General features: G+C 33.8%; 1 protein-coding gene across 1 annotated transcript; it reads left to right on the top strand.

The window, feature by feature from the left end:
• Positions 1 to 70: 70 nt before the first annotated feature.
• LOC139498837 (MRN complex-interacting protein-like) lies at positions 71 to 12599 on the top strand. Its single transcript, XM_071287409.1, has 5 exons — positions 71 to 125; positions 7008 to 7127; positions 8990 to 9136; positions 9611 to 9828; positions 11598 to 12599. Exons 2-5 carry the CDS (start codon positions 7008 to 7010, stop codon positions 12505 to 12507), a joined length of 1395 nt encoding a protein of 464 aa, XP_071143510.1. The 5' UTR covers positions 71 to 125; the 3' UTR covers positions 12508 to 12599.
• Positions 12600 to 15321: the final 2722 nt, after the last annotated feature.

Here is a 15321-nt window from a genome sequence, read left to right as displayed (position 1 = left end):
AATTACTGAATTTGTAAGTGGTTTTCTTTTGCACAATAATGACTCCACATTAGGGAATTTCCATAAACATTAAATTTAGCGGGAATTTTAACTGGCGATTTTTACAGAATGAGTGTATAGTGAAGGTATACATCTCTCCGAGAAAACAAAACTCGCTAAAAAAATCATCTGTAAAGCTATAATTTCCTAATCATATTGTATACACACTAATTGATCCTTTACATCATGTCTATATAAAAATCAAAACACAAAAATGTAGAGAAAATGACTCTGACAGGATCACAGGCACTTGTTTCTGTCAATATGGGGTTTTCTATCCATACTCGTTCGAATTTTCGTACGGTTATGGATAGAAACCCCCATATTGATAGAAACAAGTGCCTGTGCTCAGGATCCAGGCATTTTTAAAAGTGGAATTCCAACCAAGGATAAATAAGGGTTCCAACTTATATGTCCCCATTCAAATGTGTTGATTGTTATAAAAAAGAAGGGTTCCAACCCCCTTCATGGGCGTCTGATCCTGGATGCCGCTTATTGTTTAGTGAGAATTCCATATCTCATTGCCATACTATAGCGCATTAAATTTTCCATGTCCCGCTGTACTTTGTTTCCTAATTTCACGCTTAATTATTCAACTTTCACCTGTCAGGCTGAAAAAAATTGGCCAATCCCACATCACACTTAGACCCCAATGAGACCCACCTTGATTGGATACTAGCTGTCCTGATGCTGATCTTAAGGTCAAAATTGACACAGAATATATTGACGGAACTTGATACTGCCTAATTATAGCTGATTTAATATTTTCGATCATTATGATCAGTAAACAAGGGTTAATAAAGACACATTACAGAAACCATTAACCAGAGACATATGATTGTATTATATATTTCTCTGCATTAACACACAATGACACACATGTTTAAAACATATACTTTTAATTATTTCTGATTATATATCTATAAATATCATTCAAACATGTCAAACTACCAGTTTAAAATTGATGCCAGTGTATCAAACTTGTTATCTGTCACATTAAATTTGTTATAATTGCATTCATTTTATCACAGAATGCTACAGAATGCAAACAGGGTAATAAAAAAATAGCACCGATTGCGTTCCCAAATTCGAGATTCACTTGTTGTCGAGTATCGAGTTGCGAGTTAAGAAAATCGAGTTGCAAGTTGAGAAAGTCGAGTTGCGAGTTATGAAAGTCGAGTTGCGAGTTAAAAAAGTCGAGTTGCGAGTTACGAAAGTCGAGTTGCGAGTTAAAAAAGTCGAGTTGCGAGTTACAAAAGTTGAGTTGCGAGTTACGAAAATCGAGTTGCGAGTTACAAAAGTCGAGTTGCGAGTTGAGAAAGTCGAGTTTCGAGTTACGAAAGTCGAGTTACAAGTTACAAAAGCTGAGTTGCGAGTTACAAAAGCTGAGTTGCGAGTTACAAAAGTCGAGTTTCGAGTTACGAAAGTCGAGTTGCGAGTTACAAAAGTCGAGTTGCGAGTTGAGAAAGTCGAGTTTCGAGTTACGAAAGTCGAGTTACAAGTTACAAAAGCTGAGTTGCGAGTTACAAAAGCTGAGTTGCGAGTTACAAAAGTCGAGTTTCGAGTTACGAAAGTCGAGTTACGAGTTACAAAAGCCGAGTTGCGAGTTACAAAAGTTGAGTTGCGAGTTAAAAAAGTCGAGTTGCGAGTTACAAAAGTCGAGTTGCGAGTTACGAAAATCGAGTTGCGAGTTACAAAAGTCAAGTTGCGAGTTACAAAAGTCGAGTTGCGAGTTACAAAAGTCGAGTTGCGAGTTGAGAAAGTCGAGTTTCGAGTTACGAAAGTCGAGTTACAAGTTACAAAAGCCGAGTTGCGAGTTACGAAAGTCGAGTTACAAGTTACAAAAGCCGAGTTGCGAGTTACAAAAGCTGAGTTGCGAGTTACAAAAGTCGAGTTTCGAGTTACGAAAGTCGAGTTACGAGTTACAAAAGCCGAGTTGCGAGTTACAAAAGTCGAGTTGCGAGTTACAAAAGTCGAGTTGCGTAAAAATTTGGAAACTAAAATATTTTAATTTTTTGGTGTAACTGTATATCTTTATGGAATAATGATTGCTTATAGAATTGAACACAGTGTTGTTGATTATTTTTGTGGTTTGGACTTTATCTGAGTCTCTTGTAAAAATAAAATGGACTAGATAATAACTACGTACAATATTTTCTGAAGAAGCAGATAGCCTTTTGAAATACAGCAGATGGCTTGCAGTTTAATTTTTTTTAAATTACATACTAGTAGTTTTTTACATAGCACCGTCGTATTAAACGTAAAGGGAGATAGCAACTAAACTATAGTACATATATATATGTAAAACACCCCTTCTGCAGATTTTGTTTAAAGTGGGTTTTTTGGGGCAGCTGCAGAGCCGGGCAATATTCGTTAGGGACTGCAAAATTTATTGTTTGTCAGTGACACTTATAATTGAGGATGTTAAAATTATATATGTCTTATACATTGGCTAGAGATGAAGGGGATATGATGGGCGTGAATAAAACCAGTTTAAACCCGCCGCATTTTTGTGTCTGACCTTTGTCAGGAACCTTTAGCCTATGTTGCTCTTGTATATGTTTTAATTTTGGTTCATCTTTATATTTACCAGCATAGAATGGCGTCTATATTCTTGATCTATCTAATATTGTGTTTCAGGGCCTGCTCAGGGCTCCCTCTAGGTGTGTGATTTTTCGCTGTGTTGTAGACCCAATGACCTTTGGTTGAATTGTATATTTTGATTTGGTTGCTGTCTCTTTGACTCATTCCCCGTTTTTATTCTTTATTTTATAAATGTAGCTGCCAAAGATACTAAAAACTGTAAAAACTACATTTGCGCCATTTTACAGGTGAGATTTAATTGGAAAGTATAAAATGATTATTGCTACATCGTGATTTCATAAGTATTTTTTTAAAGTATTGGGTAACTTATTAAACTGAGTCACTTACTAGGTTTAACTTGAGTTATATAGTGTTCACATGTTTGATATTGTCAATTATAAGTGATTTTTAACTTAAATAAAACCGGCAAAATAGCAAAACTCTATATAAATCGCTATTCTGCTGGAGCTGGTAAAATAACTCTGAAGGGCGCCGACAAAACAGCCACTGCCATATTTTATACGTTGAAACGAAATATTATTCTAAATAAGTCGCATACATTTAATTCAAGACAGGACCTGAACTATAAAATCATTACAATTATCATTGTTAAGTAACATATATTTGTTCCGGACCATATGAGTATTTGGACCATACGCGTATGGTCATAACCATATGGGTATATACTCATATATTTCATATATTTTAAATTGGATTCATCTAAAAAATCGTTCATATGTAAAGGTGCTGTAATAAATATTCACGTTCTTTCTGGCATGCTGCAGAGATAGTTTTGAAACAGGTTTTATTGTATGGTCATATATATATATATATGTTATAGAGTAAAATTACTTGGATTGTCAGATGATGAAGTTCGCAATTTGAATATTGCTTATAGTGATTTTTTGTATAACTCTCCCTTTCCATGCTTTAAAGTCAATATACATTTTAAACCTAGATACTTATAATTGTAAACACATTCTTTTATATCTTTTTCGCAATACAAATATTCCTTCAAAAGTTTTCCAGGTTTGTTAAACATATTAACTTTGGTTTTAGATAGATTGGAACTAGACAAAAAATAACAAGATCCTCTGCATACATAAGCAGTCAAATCTGCTGCCATTTATATCAACAGCATCTGGGTTTACATTAAATGCATCCGGTAAAATTCATTTATAAAAATCTTGAAAAGGTTGGGATTCAAAATATCCCCTTAGTCTACTCCAATTTGGGAATAAAAATAAGAAGTAAGCACATTGTCTATTTTAGCACATAATTCACTTTTATTGTACATATCTCTCACGATTGCATGGAAATTACTACCTATGTTTGGCGGCAAAAACACACGTTTTTCAAAACGATGGATGGAATAATGAAAACGGAAAAGATCGATCTTCAATCGGTCTTAAAAAGTCTACTTCCAGATGTCGATGTAGTTTTAAAAAGATCAATCTTATTTGAATCGATCTTTTTTCAAGTGTAAATGCTTAGATCGATCGCTTTTTTCAGGTGAATGTTATATTCAGATATGAAAATAAATCTGCGCATGTTCGGCGTGTTTAAAAATGATGGATGGAATACGAAAAGTAAACATGCATAGATTCGGGGTTTTTTTTATTATCTTCTAAATCAATAAGTTCTATTTGTTTGCTGTAAATCCTCATCTCCAAACGCATTGGCCGTTCGTTATTTAGCGATAGTCTACACACATATCTTTGTTTAATGACTTGTGATGTATGATCCAAAATAATGATTAATAAGTCCATACGAAATTCCAATGAACAAACTATTTTCTCAATGATATTGCAATGTGTTATAGTTCGCGCGAGATGCAGAATTTCCTTTACTATTCTAATTTTAGGATTATTTGTTTACGAAAGGTAATTTATGGTCAGATTGGTTCTTTTTATGTTGTAGTGTAAATGCATTGAATTAAATAAGATCGATCTCGTCTTTTAAGGATACATTTATTTTGTTTAAATGCTTCCAGAACTTAACTTATATTTGACTCTTATAAATAAGTATCACATAAAATGTATAACTGTATCAAATCCCACAATCACGGGAATAACTAAGTTCGGGTACATGCATGTTTTGTTTATCAAATGTGAATCAAATTCGGTGTAAAAAATATTTTTGTAACTCGCAACTCGACTTTCTTAACTCGCAACTCGACTTTTGTAACTCGCAACTCGACTTTCCTAACTCGCAACTCGACTTTTGTAACTCGCAACTCGACTTTCTCAACTTGCAACTCGACTTTTATAACTCGCAACTCGACTTTCTTAACTCGCAACTCGACTTTTGTAACTCGCAACTCGACTTTTTTAACTCGCAACTCGACTTTCTTAACTCGCAACTCGACTTTTATAACTCGCAACTCGACTTTCTTAACTCGCAACTCGACTTTTATAACTCGCAACTCGACTTTCTTAACTCGCAACTCGACTTTTATAACTTGCAACTCGACTTTCTTAACTCGCAACTTGCAACTCGACGATAAGAAACCCTCCCCAAATTCAAAAAACATCTTAAAACACTGACTTGACATTAACATGATTAAATAAATCACAATTATTTGGGTAATTTGTTTTATGACAAAATATATTTTCTTTATGATAAAACTTTATTTACGATTAGAATTATGTGAGTAATTTATTGAGCAGGTCTGATAGTTTTTTAGTTAGAGCTACCAAAATCCACAAATCTTGTGGAGTCTAAGATTTTATCAATTTTATATCTAAAAGCCTATCAGATTCATTCCCTGATAGATATATACTGTTCCCTGATTGACACAAGTTGTCTTGCTAATACATGTATAATCATTTAATGGATCAACATGAGATTTATACTATACATGCTATAAAAGATGTGAAAAATACCAAATGGATATATTCAAAGTCATAAGTCGAACATATAAAACTGACAACCCTATGGCAAAAAGAATTAAAAGACCAAAAATGATATATACATACCAAACACAACATAGTCAAAGATTTTAACTAGAAACTGAGCATCACAAACCCCACCATACAATCAGTGCTTGTTTTGGGAAAATTAATCTATTCTTATTACATATAATTTGCTGTCATATACATCCTGTACTTTTAGCTCCATTTTTTGTCGAGCCTGCAACTTTTGTTGCAGAAAGCTCGACATAGGGACAGTGATCAGGCGGCGGCGTTAGCTAATCTCTTAATACTTTCTATTTTAGAAGGTGGAAGACCTGGATGCTTCATACTCTGTATATAGATGCCTCATGTTACGAACTTTCCGTCAGTCACATGTCCAATGTCCTTGACCTCATTTTCATGGTTCAGTGACTACTTGAAAAAAAAGTTAAGATTTTTTGTAATGTTAAATTCTCTCTTATTATAAGTAATAGGATAACTATATTTGGTATGTGCGTACCTTGCAAGGTCCTCATGCCCATCAGACAGTTTTCACTTGACCTCAACCTCATTTCATGGATCAGTGAACAAGGTTAAGGTTTGGTGGTTAAGACCATATCTCAGATTCTATACATGCTATAAGCAGTAGGTCTAGTATATTCAGTGTATGGAAGGACTGTAAGGTGTACATGTCTAACTGGCAGGTGTCATCTGACCTTGACCTCATTTTCATGGTTCAGTGACTGTGGTTATAGTTAAGTTTTTGTGTTTTGTTATGTTTTTCTTATACTATATATGCAATAGGTCTACTATATTTGGTGTATGGCAGGGGTGGATCCAGCCATTTAAAAAAAGGGGGGGTTCCCAACCCAGGACAACTTTATGTCCCCATTCAAATGCATTGATTGTCCAAAAAAAAGGGCCAACCCCAGGAATCCTCCCCCTGGATCAGCCACTGTATGGAATGATTGTAAGGTGTACATGTCTAGCTGTCAGGTGTCATCTGACCTTGACCTCATTTTCACAGTTCAGTGGTCAAAGTTAAGTTTTTGAGTTTTGGTCTATTTTTCTAATACTTTATGCAATAGGTCAACTATATTTGCTGTATGCAAATATTTTATGATCTATATGTCAGTCGTGCAGGTTTTGTTTGACCTTGACCTCATTTTCACGGTTCATTGCTAAGTGTTATGCATTTGTATTTTGGTCTGTTTTTCTTGATTTATAACCAATAGGTCAACTATATTTGTTGAATGGAAGAATTGTAAGCTGTACATGTCTATCTGGCATGGTTCATCTGACCTTGATCTAATTTTCATGGTTCGTTGATCAATGATTTGTTTTCTTGGTTAATGTTGAGTTTATGTGACAGTTGTAATAAAGCTTTATATTTAGGACTATCAACATAATATCAATGATTAGTAAAGAAGGCGAGACATTTCAGCGTGTGCACTCTTTTGTTTTATTATAAAATTGTATTTCTGATTTTAGATGCCTCAAGAGTTCAATGTTTTACAGTGCTACAAGTGTCAGACATTTCAAGTCCATCAAGTAAAAAAATCTACAAAATGGAACTGTAAATTATGTGGTGAAAAACAGTCCATTAAAAAGGTAATTATTAAATTTCTACCTATATCAAACATAAACTCATTCCAATGGCAGTTAGGAGCCTTGGTGGCCAAGTGGCTCAGTAGTTCTACCAGTGTAATCACTAGCATGACTAGCCGGTCAACACTGATGTTGTGACTTCAAACCCTGCCCATGCTGGTGCACTTGACTCCAATAATAATTGACTACTATTGTCAGTTTTCCTATCGAAAATCAGGTGTTTTTCTGGGCATTCCGTCTTCCTCCTTAAATAAAAACTGACCCGCCAAGAAATAGCCCAAAAATGGAGTTAAAACACCAACAATCAATCGATCAATCCAATGGCAATCAAATCTTCCTGTCCTTTGGGCCACAATTAAAAATATTTTGGTTTGCCCAAACCCTACCCAAAGGTTGAGACAGTGGGTAGGTAGGAAGGCATTTTCTTTTTTTTTTCAAAAAGAGAAATTGAAGTATCCGGTGTTTGTTAGTCTTCATGCCTATCTGATTAAAAAAAAACTTTTTCAAATCAGGACAATAAAAGAATTTGAGTAGGCAGCTTTTTTCTGGGTAGGTAGCGTTTGGGAAAACAAACCTATTCTTTTTTATGGCCTTGCCCATTAGTCCACCCAACTTGTTTAATCTACCAATGCATGAAATATTTGTCTATGGACATTATAAAAAAGTTATTATTACGATTAAAAATACCTATAGACTATTTTTTTGAACATATTGAAAAAAGAGGGCCCTCATGGGGTTTTTGATTATGTGATTACTTGGCCGTTTTTTTAATGATTATTTGATTATTAAGCCAAATATTTCATGATTATTTGATTACCTAGGACTGTATTTTTAGTTTATGATTATTTGATTACTAAAGATAAGCAAATATTTAATGATTATGTGATTATATTGGCAAAAAAATGGTGATTATGTGATTACTAGGACCCCCCCATGAGGGGCCTCAAAAAAGCTACAGTCTACACAGTCACCAAACCCAATCTAGCATGTCCAGTCACTTATATCTTTTCTTACAAATACATGTACTTAGATCTTAAATTATAGTCAATGATTAAAAGATGGGTATATCTATATGAAAATATATAACAAAGTTCTAGTTTTTATCTCACTTGTCTTATGTTTTAGGAGAAATACATACTGTTAGAAAGAGAATTTTTCACAAAAGATATAGTTTCGCTATTTTTGTAATTCAGATGAATCATGTAAGGGCTATACCAGAAAAAAATGTGTGGGGGGGTGTAAGGCAGTTTTTGTCAGCACCCGCCACCCAGACAATTGTAATTGAGAATTATACTGCATTATAGTGTGAAAAGTTGCTCTGCTACCCATCACCCATGTATTATTAATACAATGTGCCTTCCAACCCCCCCCCCCCCCCCCCATACATTTTTTCTGGAATAGCCCTAAACAATTCCCTACTAAAACAGAAATTGTTATGGATGATCAAAAACAGCTATTAAAAAAAAAACCACATAAATTTAAACCTTTGACTTGAAGATATCTGCTTTTTGTTGTAAATATTTTTTGCGAAAAATCTCCAATTGAATGATCATGTATTTAACCATTCCTGCTCATATATCTATATTACAAACCATCACAGTTATGATAGAGGGACAGTCAAACTCGAAATCGAAAATAAACTGACAACCATGACAACACCATGGCTAAAACTGAAAAAGACAAACAGACAAACAATAGTACATTTGACACATCATAGAAAACTAAAGAATAAGCAACACAAACCCCACCAAAAACTTAGGGTGATCTCAGGTGCTCTGAAAGGGTAAGCAGATCCTGCTCCACATATGAATTGACAAGTGCTAATATAACCCCTTTAATTCTTTAATGTGTTTACATTTGAGCAGGTATTTGGAAGAGGATCTGGTTATGATTGTAGACAGCATGTACAGAAACTAAATTTGTTACGAGCTGAACAAGGAAACAGGGATACAATTGAAAACCAGTGTAGCGCCTCAACAGATGCTGGTCAAAGCAGTTGTTCATTCATACAGGTAAATACAGTACGAAAGGTCCCGGAAACAGTCATATTTGCCAAACATGACTGAATCTGAAATCAATATGTCCTAAAACAACATATTTGGATTTAGGTCAAATTTTTATTTCTTTATAGAAATAGTTTTGATCATTTGGTTGGGTCTGGGTTTTTAATCGCCCTTTGCATTCATTTTTGTTTGATTATAATATTATAAATAAATTACAATTCCATGACAACTACAATCATTATTCAATAATTTTTCAGCAATCACAATTGTCAATTCTGATTTAAAATTAAAACTTAATTTAATTTAAAGGGGGGAAAAAGTAATTTTTCACCAGTAACATAAATGTTTTATGTAGTAGGTATTGAATAAATATAATCTTATTCAAAACATGTTCAGGGGAGATAAGGGGAGATAACTGAATTTGATTGGCAAAAGTATACTTTTATAAGTTCACTAACAATTCTGGTTAATTATATTATTCAGTATGATAATGATATTAATGATGATGATGAAGCTGAAAGGAATGAAAAATTACCTCAGACAGAATCAGGGAAGTGGTCAAAGTATGTGGATATTACAGAAGAAATGGGAGATAACTCGGAAACAACAAATCAGCCAGATGAGTCAGGAGAAGAAATGTACACAACAGATAAAAGTAAATTTGATGGTTTTCAAAAACAAAAAAGAATGGCTAGAAAGAGGTAATTAGAGTCTTTTGACAACATTAAACGCCTTTTAAGGTGTTAACATGGGAGGAAGTCGGTGCTTTCATTAAGAGCCGGTACCCGGTACTTTTACCCGCCTACGGAAGCGTCTGGTACCGGCAGAAAAAATAAAAATACCAAAAAAAATAATGTGTAAAATTCTTTTGAAATCGTTTGGTTCAAATCTAATTTCTTTCTTTCCTAAAGTGATAATCTCCGTGTACGCCGTTCATGTGTATGTTTAAAGGTGTCTTCGTCGAGGTCCGCGTTAAAGTATAGATATATCTTCTGCCAATTTAGGTACACCTCCAAAGTAAGGAGAAGTGATACTTATAAACCACGTGTCTGTATCTGTATCGTAAGAGTGCTTTAAAATGCAATGATTTAGCACTATATTTTCAAGCAGCAAATTGTTGATGAATTTAAACAACAACAACATAACTATGTCTAAGAAAAGGAAAGCAGCTTGTATCACAGATTATTTTATGAATAAAAGGTTTAATAAAGGTGAACATTCTATGAAATTCAGAAAATCGTTAATTGTATCAAATCAGTTCGTTTTCCGTTGGACCGTACGTTGTCCCTGATCACCGTTTTCTCGATATGTGTTCTATGTTGTGATTTAAATGACTGCTGTCTGCAGGAAATTTTTAGTGTAAGACTTCGTGAAACAATCTGAAGTAACATATATAACTGTTACGTTTACAAAATATACTATCTGACGAGATTTTAGACCATACATATTTTATAACTGATTACAAAATAATTATAAGCAATGTATTTTCAGATAATTACTCTAGAAAAAAAAAACAATTCAATGTTAACTTACCCAAAATTGAAGCAAATATTACAGACTTTTCCCTATTTTTTAAAGTAAAAAATTAAGGCTGAAATCCCTAAAATCCAGGAGCTTCCGGGGGGCTTTGCCCCCCTGGCCCCCCTACCAGGGCTAGCCCTGGACCCACTGGGGGCCTTAGGCGGCCCCCAGACCACTCGCCCTTTGGGTTTGGTTCCCCCTAAAATCTGAAAGGTACCACCAGTCTAAAAAAATAATGAAACCCCTGGGAAGTGAGAGCTGTTATTCAGACCAAATCTAAAAACATAAAACTTCTTTGGCACTAAGTTTAAACATATTTTATTGTCCAAAAAAAACATTGACAATAGGATTGGACACAAGTTTTACAACTTAGAACGTCTTCTCCATATATGTCAAGTGGCACTATGTAGATGTGCATATAGACAGGAAATTATGATTCAGATTTTTTTCTAGGAGTTGCGCCCCTTTGAACTTATTTGCCTCAATATACTACTGCAACAGTTTAACAGTTGAAATTACAATGAATCGAGTTTTTTTCTAGGAGTTGCACCCCTTTGAACTTATTTGTCTCAATATACTACTGCAACAGTTTGTCATTGCAACTCCTCTGAAACCACACAACATAATTTCATGAAACCTTTTAGATTACAAGGATATACTTAATGTAGATGTGCATATCGACCACTGATATCGACAGGAAATTATGATTTAATTTTTTTTCTTACAGTTATTTTGTTTGTCCAGTGACAATGTGGGGGCGTGGGATATGTTAGCCCACTCAGTAAGGTTCTTTAATTTCAAATGAAATGTAACATTCATGATGACACCAGCTTTCGCAATAATGTGCACAGGTAAATAAATGAAAACCTTGAAAGAAGTGGTATTTTTATTATCCTAACAAAAAAGTGTTTTCATTTTATCATAATAAGATTATCGTTATTTTTTTCAGAAACTGGCAACAAAATTCCAAAAGAAGTGATGAATATTCCAAAGACAATCCTACATCATCTGCAAACAATTTTAGGGCTATACATCCTTTCAAAGAACAACAAACTGTTGCTATGGATACAGCATCTGACGAGAATATATACAACAAAATCAAAAGTAGAAATAAGCTTAATCACAAAACAGATAAACCTTTTGCAGAAGGTAGTACTAGTAAACAAGATTTTTCTAGTTTAACATTTACAGGTCAGAGTGCAAAGGTTAGAGGTTATGGTTACCCATCTGAAGGTGTTAATGACACAGGAATAAACAATTCATCAAAATTGACTGATATTTTTGACTCCAGGATAAATCAAGAAGAAACAGTAAAATCGAAGGAATCAACAACTACCATTGAAGCCAAGAGTTCTAAATGGGGACAATTTGTTGAGGACGAGACCATGAGCTCTAGTGATGATAGTGATGATGATCAGGGCATATATTTTACTGTTAATCCCGTCGAAAAGTTTCAGGAATCTCAGTCATCACAAGAAGAAGAGTCTGACTCTTCAAATTGCCAAAAATATTTTCATCATAAAATTGAGAGGTCACCTAAAGGGTTTGTCACAAACAAATTTCCTGCCTTCAAGAAAGAAGAGTTATTTTCTCCCAAAGTCATGAATGGGGTCAAATTGTCCCAAGACAATGTTACTAATTTTTCAAGTAATGTCTTATATCCTATAAATACTAATACTAATGCAACAGGTTCTATTATGAAAAAGGGAGGTAACTCAGCAAACAAACAAAAGTTTCCTCTCAGCAATAATGCAGATGACACAGAAATCGTCATGAATTGTATCCAGAAACAGCCAGGTACAAAACATTTGTTTAAAGTTGATGACTTGAATGATGAGGACCTAGATTTTGAAATTTGATAGAGTTCAAAATATTTTATGTTAATGAATGAATAAATTATCAGTTTAATGTTTCAGTGTTTATGCCTCTCTCACTGTTTTATGAGATTCCATGTTTGTATATGTGAGGTACTGTCATCTTGGATATGTTCAATACATTCAAGATACATTTTACAAATAAAGAATAGAAAAATATAATTGTCTGAATTGAGGATTTGAAAATGTCTTCAAGTCTGATATATACAGGTATATCTTTCTGCATAGGCATGTTCATTTCGAAGCAAGATCATTAGCCTGGATAGTACTGTAAATCTACCATTTATTTTTTATATTCTGTTATATTTTAAGAAAACAAGATTGAATTTATTTTCAATTTTTATTTTTTGATGTGACAGATCAAAAACTCTATATATTTTAAAGAATGGGATTTAAGTGGGCAAAATACAGTCTTCAATGATAGAGAGCTGTCTAAACAATATCAAGCTATAAATCTTCCTATTAAAGATTAAAAAGTGAATAATTTAAAGCAAAGTTATCAAAGACCTTGATTTAACACCTAATTTTCTAAATAATAAGAAAACATTTAAGAAAGGCCAGAGACATATATACACATATATCTCTGGAAAAGCATATACACCAACACATGAAAAGGTTCTTATCTGTGTTCTTAAACAAAATGTCTTGTTAAGTTAAGCCTCAAATGCTGTAATGTTATGAAGCTATATATAAAGCTTTTAAGTTTCATGAATATGATTGAGAATTAGACAATTTGAATTTTGCTAACTTACTATTAGCATTGCATAGCCACATTTTCATGGTTCAGTTTTAAAAGCTTTTAGCAAGATTTTTTATCCACAGAGACTATTGTCTTACTTTAATGACGTGAGGAGTGTTGTAGGATTTGAGACATGGTTACTTATATAGAAACTTTGAATAAAAAGTTTGTTTAGAGTTTTATAAACAGAAAGTGGAAAAGCTAAACAAATTATATTACATCCATAAACATGCCTTTTGATGTTAAGGTTCAGTCAGACATATGTCGCATGTCCTTGGCCTCATTTTCATGGCTCAAGGAATGCATAAAAGACTACATAGGTTGTTGTGTTCTTCAAGTCTTTTGACCATCATGGTAATGTGATGATAAATTGTGGGAATGTGATGCTATTGGTAACGATTTTTGTCGCAGAAAGCTCGACTAAGGGAAAGTGTTCTGGCCACAGCCGCTACTACAGCGGTGTTAGCTAACTTCTTAAAAGCTTTATATTTTAGAAGGTGAAAGACCTGGATGCTTCATACATACTTTGTATATAGATGCCTCATGCTGCGAAGTTTAGGTCTGTCACATATCCATTAATGTCCTTGACCTCATTTTCTTGGTTCAGTGACTACTTGAAATAAAAGTTAAGATTTGTAATGTTAATTTCTCTCTTATTATGAGTAATAGGATAACTATATTTGGTATGTGCATTGCAATGTCCTCATGTCCGTCATACAGTTTTCACATGATATCGACCACATCTCATGGATCAGTGAACAAGTTTAAGTTTTGGTGGACAAGTCTATATCTCAGATACTATAGGCAATAGGTTTTGTATATAATCGGTGTATGGAAAGAGTTACAGGTGTCAATTGACCTTGACCTTATTTTCATGGTTCAGTGGTTTATATAGTTAAGTTTTTGTGTTTTGGTCTGTTTTTCTTATACTGTATGCAATAGGTCTACTATATTTGGTGTATGGAATGATTGTAAGGGGTACATGTCTAGCTGACAAGTGTCATCTGACCTTGACCTCATTTTCATGGTTCAGTTACAAATCAGAGTTAAGTTTTTGAGTATTGTTCTTTTTTTCTAATACTATAAGCAATATTATAGGTGTACCACATTTGGTGTATGGACATATTTTATGATGTACATGTCAGTCTCTCTGGTTTTATATGACCTTGACCTCATTTCCAGGGTTAATTGCTCAGTGTTCAGTTTTTGTGTTTTTGTGTTTTGGTCTGTTTTACTTAAACTGTAAATTAGGTCAACTTTATTTGTTCATTTATTGTATGAAAGAATTGTAAGCTTTACATGTCTGTCTGGCATGGTTCATCTGACCTTGACCTCATTTTCATGGTTCATTTGTCAATGTTTAGTTTTATTGTTAAGTCTGTTTCTTAGAAACTATAAGCAATAGGTCAACCATATTTAGTGTATTGCATGATTGTAAGGTGTACACGTATTTCTTATTTGGTTTATATGACCTTGACCTCATTTTATCGGATCATGTTAAGTTTATGTGATATGTAGTTAAGCTTAATATTTAGGACTATCAACATAACCATAAATGATTAGTAAAGAAGGTGAGACATTTCAGCGTGTGCACTCTTGTTCTGAACATTGTCTAAGATATAGATGTGACGCTTTATTTTCTAGAAACAAAATAGTATTCTAGAATTACTCTAACTAGGATGCAATATTATTATTGGGAAGGACAATGTTTAAATAGGTCTTTTCTCTTCTACAACTGCTATGTTCAGTTAGTTTGAGTACAAGGTCAACTATTGTATTTATATTAATATTGCAAGGTATGCTGAAGGACGCCTCTGGGTGCTGGAGTTTCTCGCTGTATTGAAGACCTATTGGTGACCTTCTGCTGTTGTCTGTTCTATGGTTGGGTTGTTGTCTCTTTGACACATTCCCCATTTCCATTTTCAATTTTATGTTTATCATCTATAACCTTGACATGTTTTCATTTCACTATTTATTCACTTTCCTTTATCGTTGACCTCATTTTCATGGTTCATTGGTCAGTATATTGATATTTTTTATCTTTCCTCGAAGTAGAAGAA

Source organism: Mytilus edulis, chromosome 12 (genome assembly GCF_963676685.1).
Source record: "Mytilus edulis chromosome 12, xbMytEdul2.2, whole genome shotgun sequence".
Taxonomy (NCBI): domain Eukaryota; kingdom Metazoa; phylum Mollusca; class Bivalvia; order Mytilida; family Mytilidae; genus Mytilus; species Mytilus edulis.
This window is presented reverse-complemented; position numbering and strand designations above follow the sequence as displayed.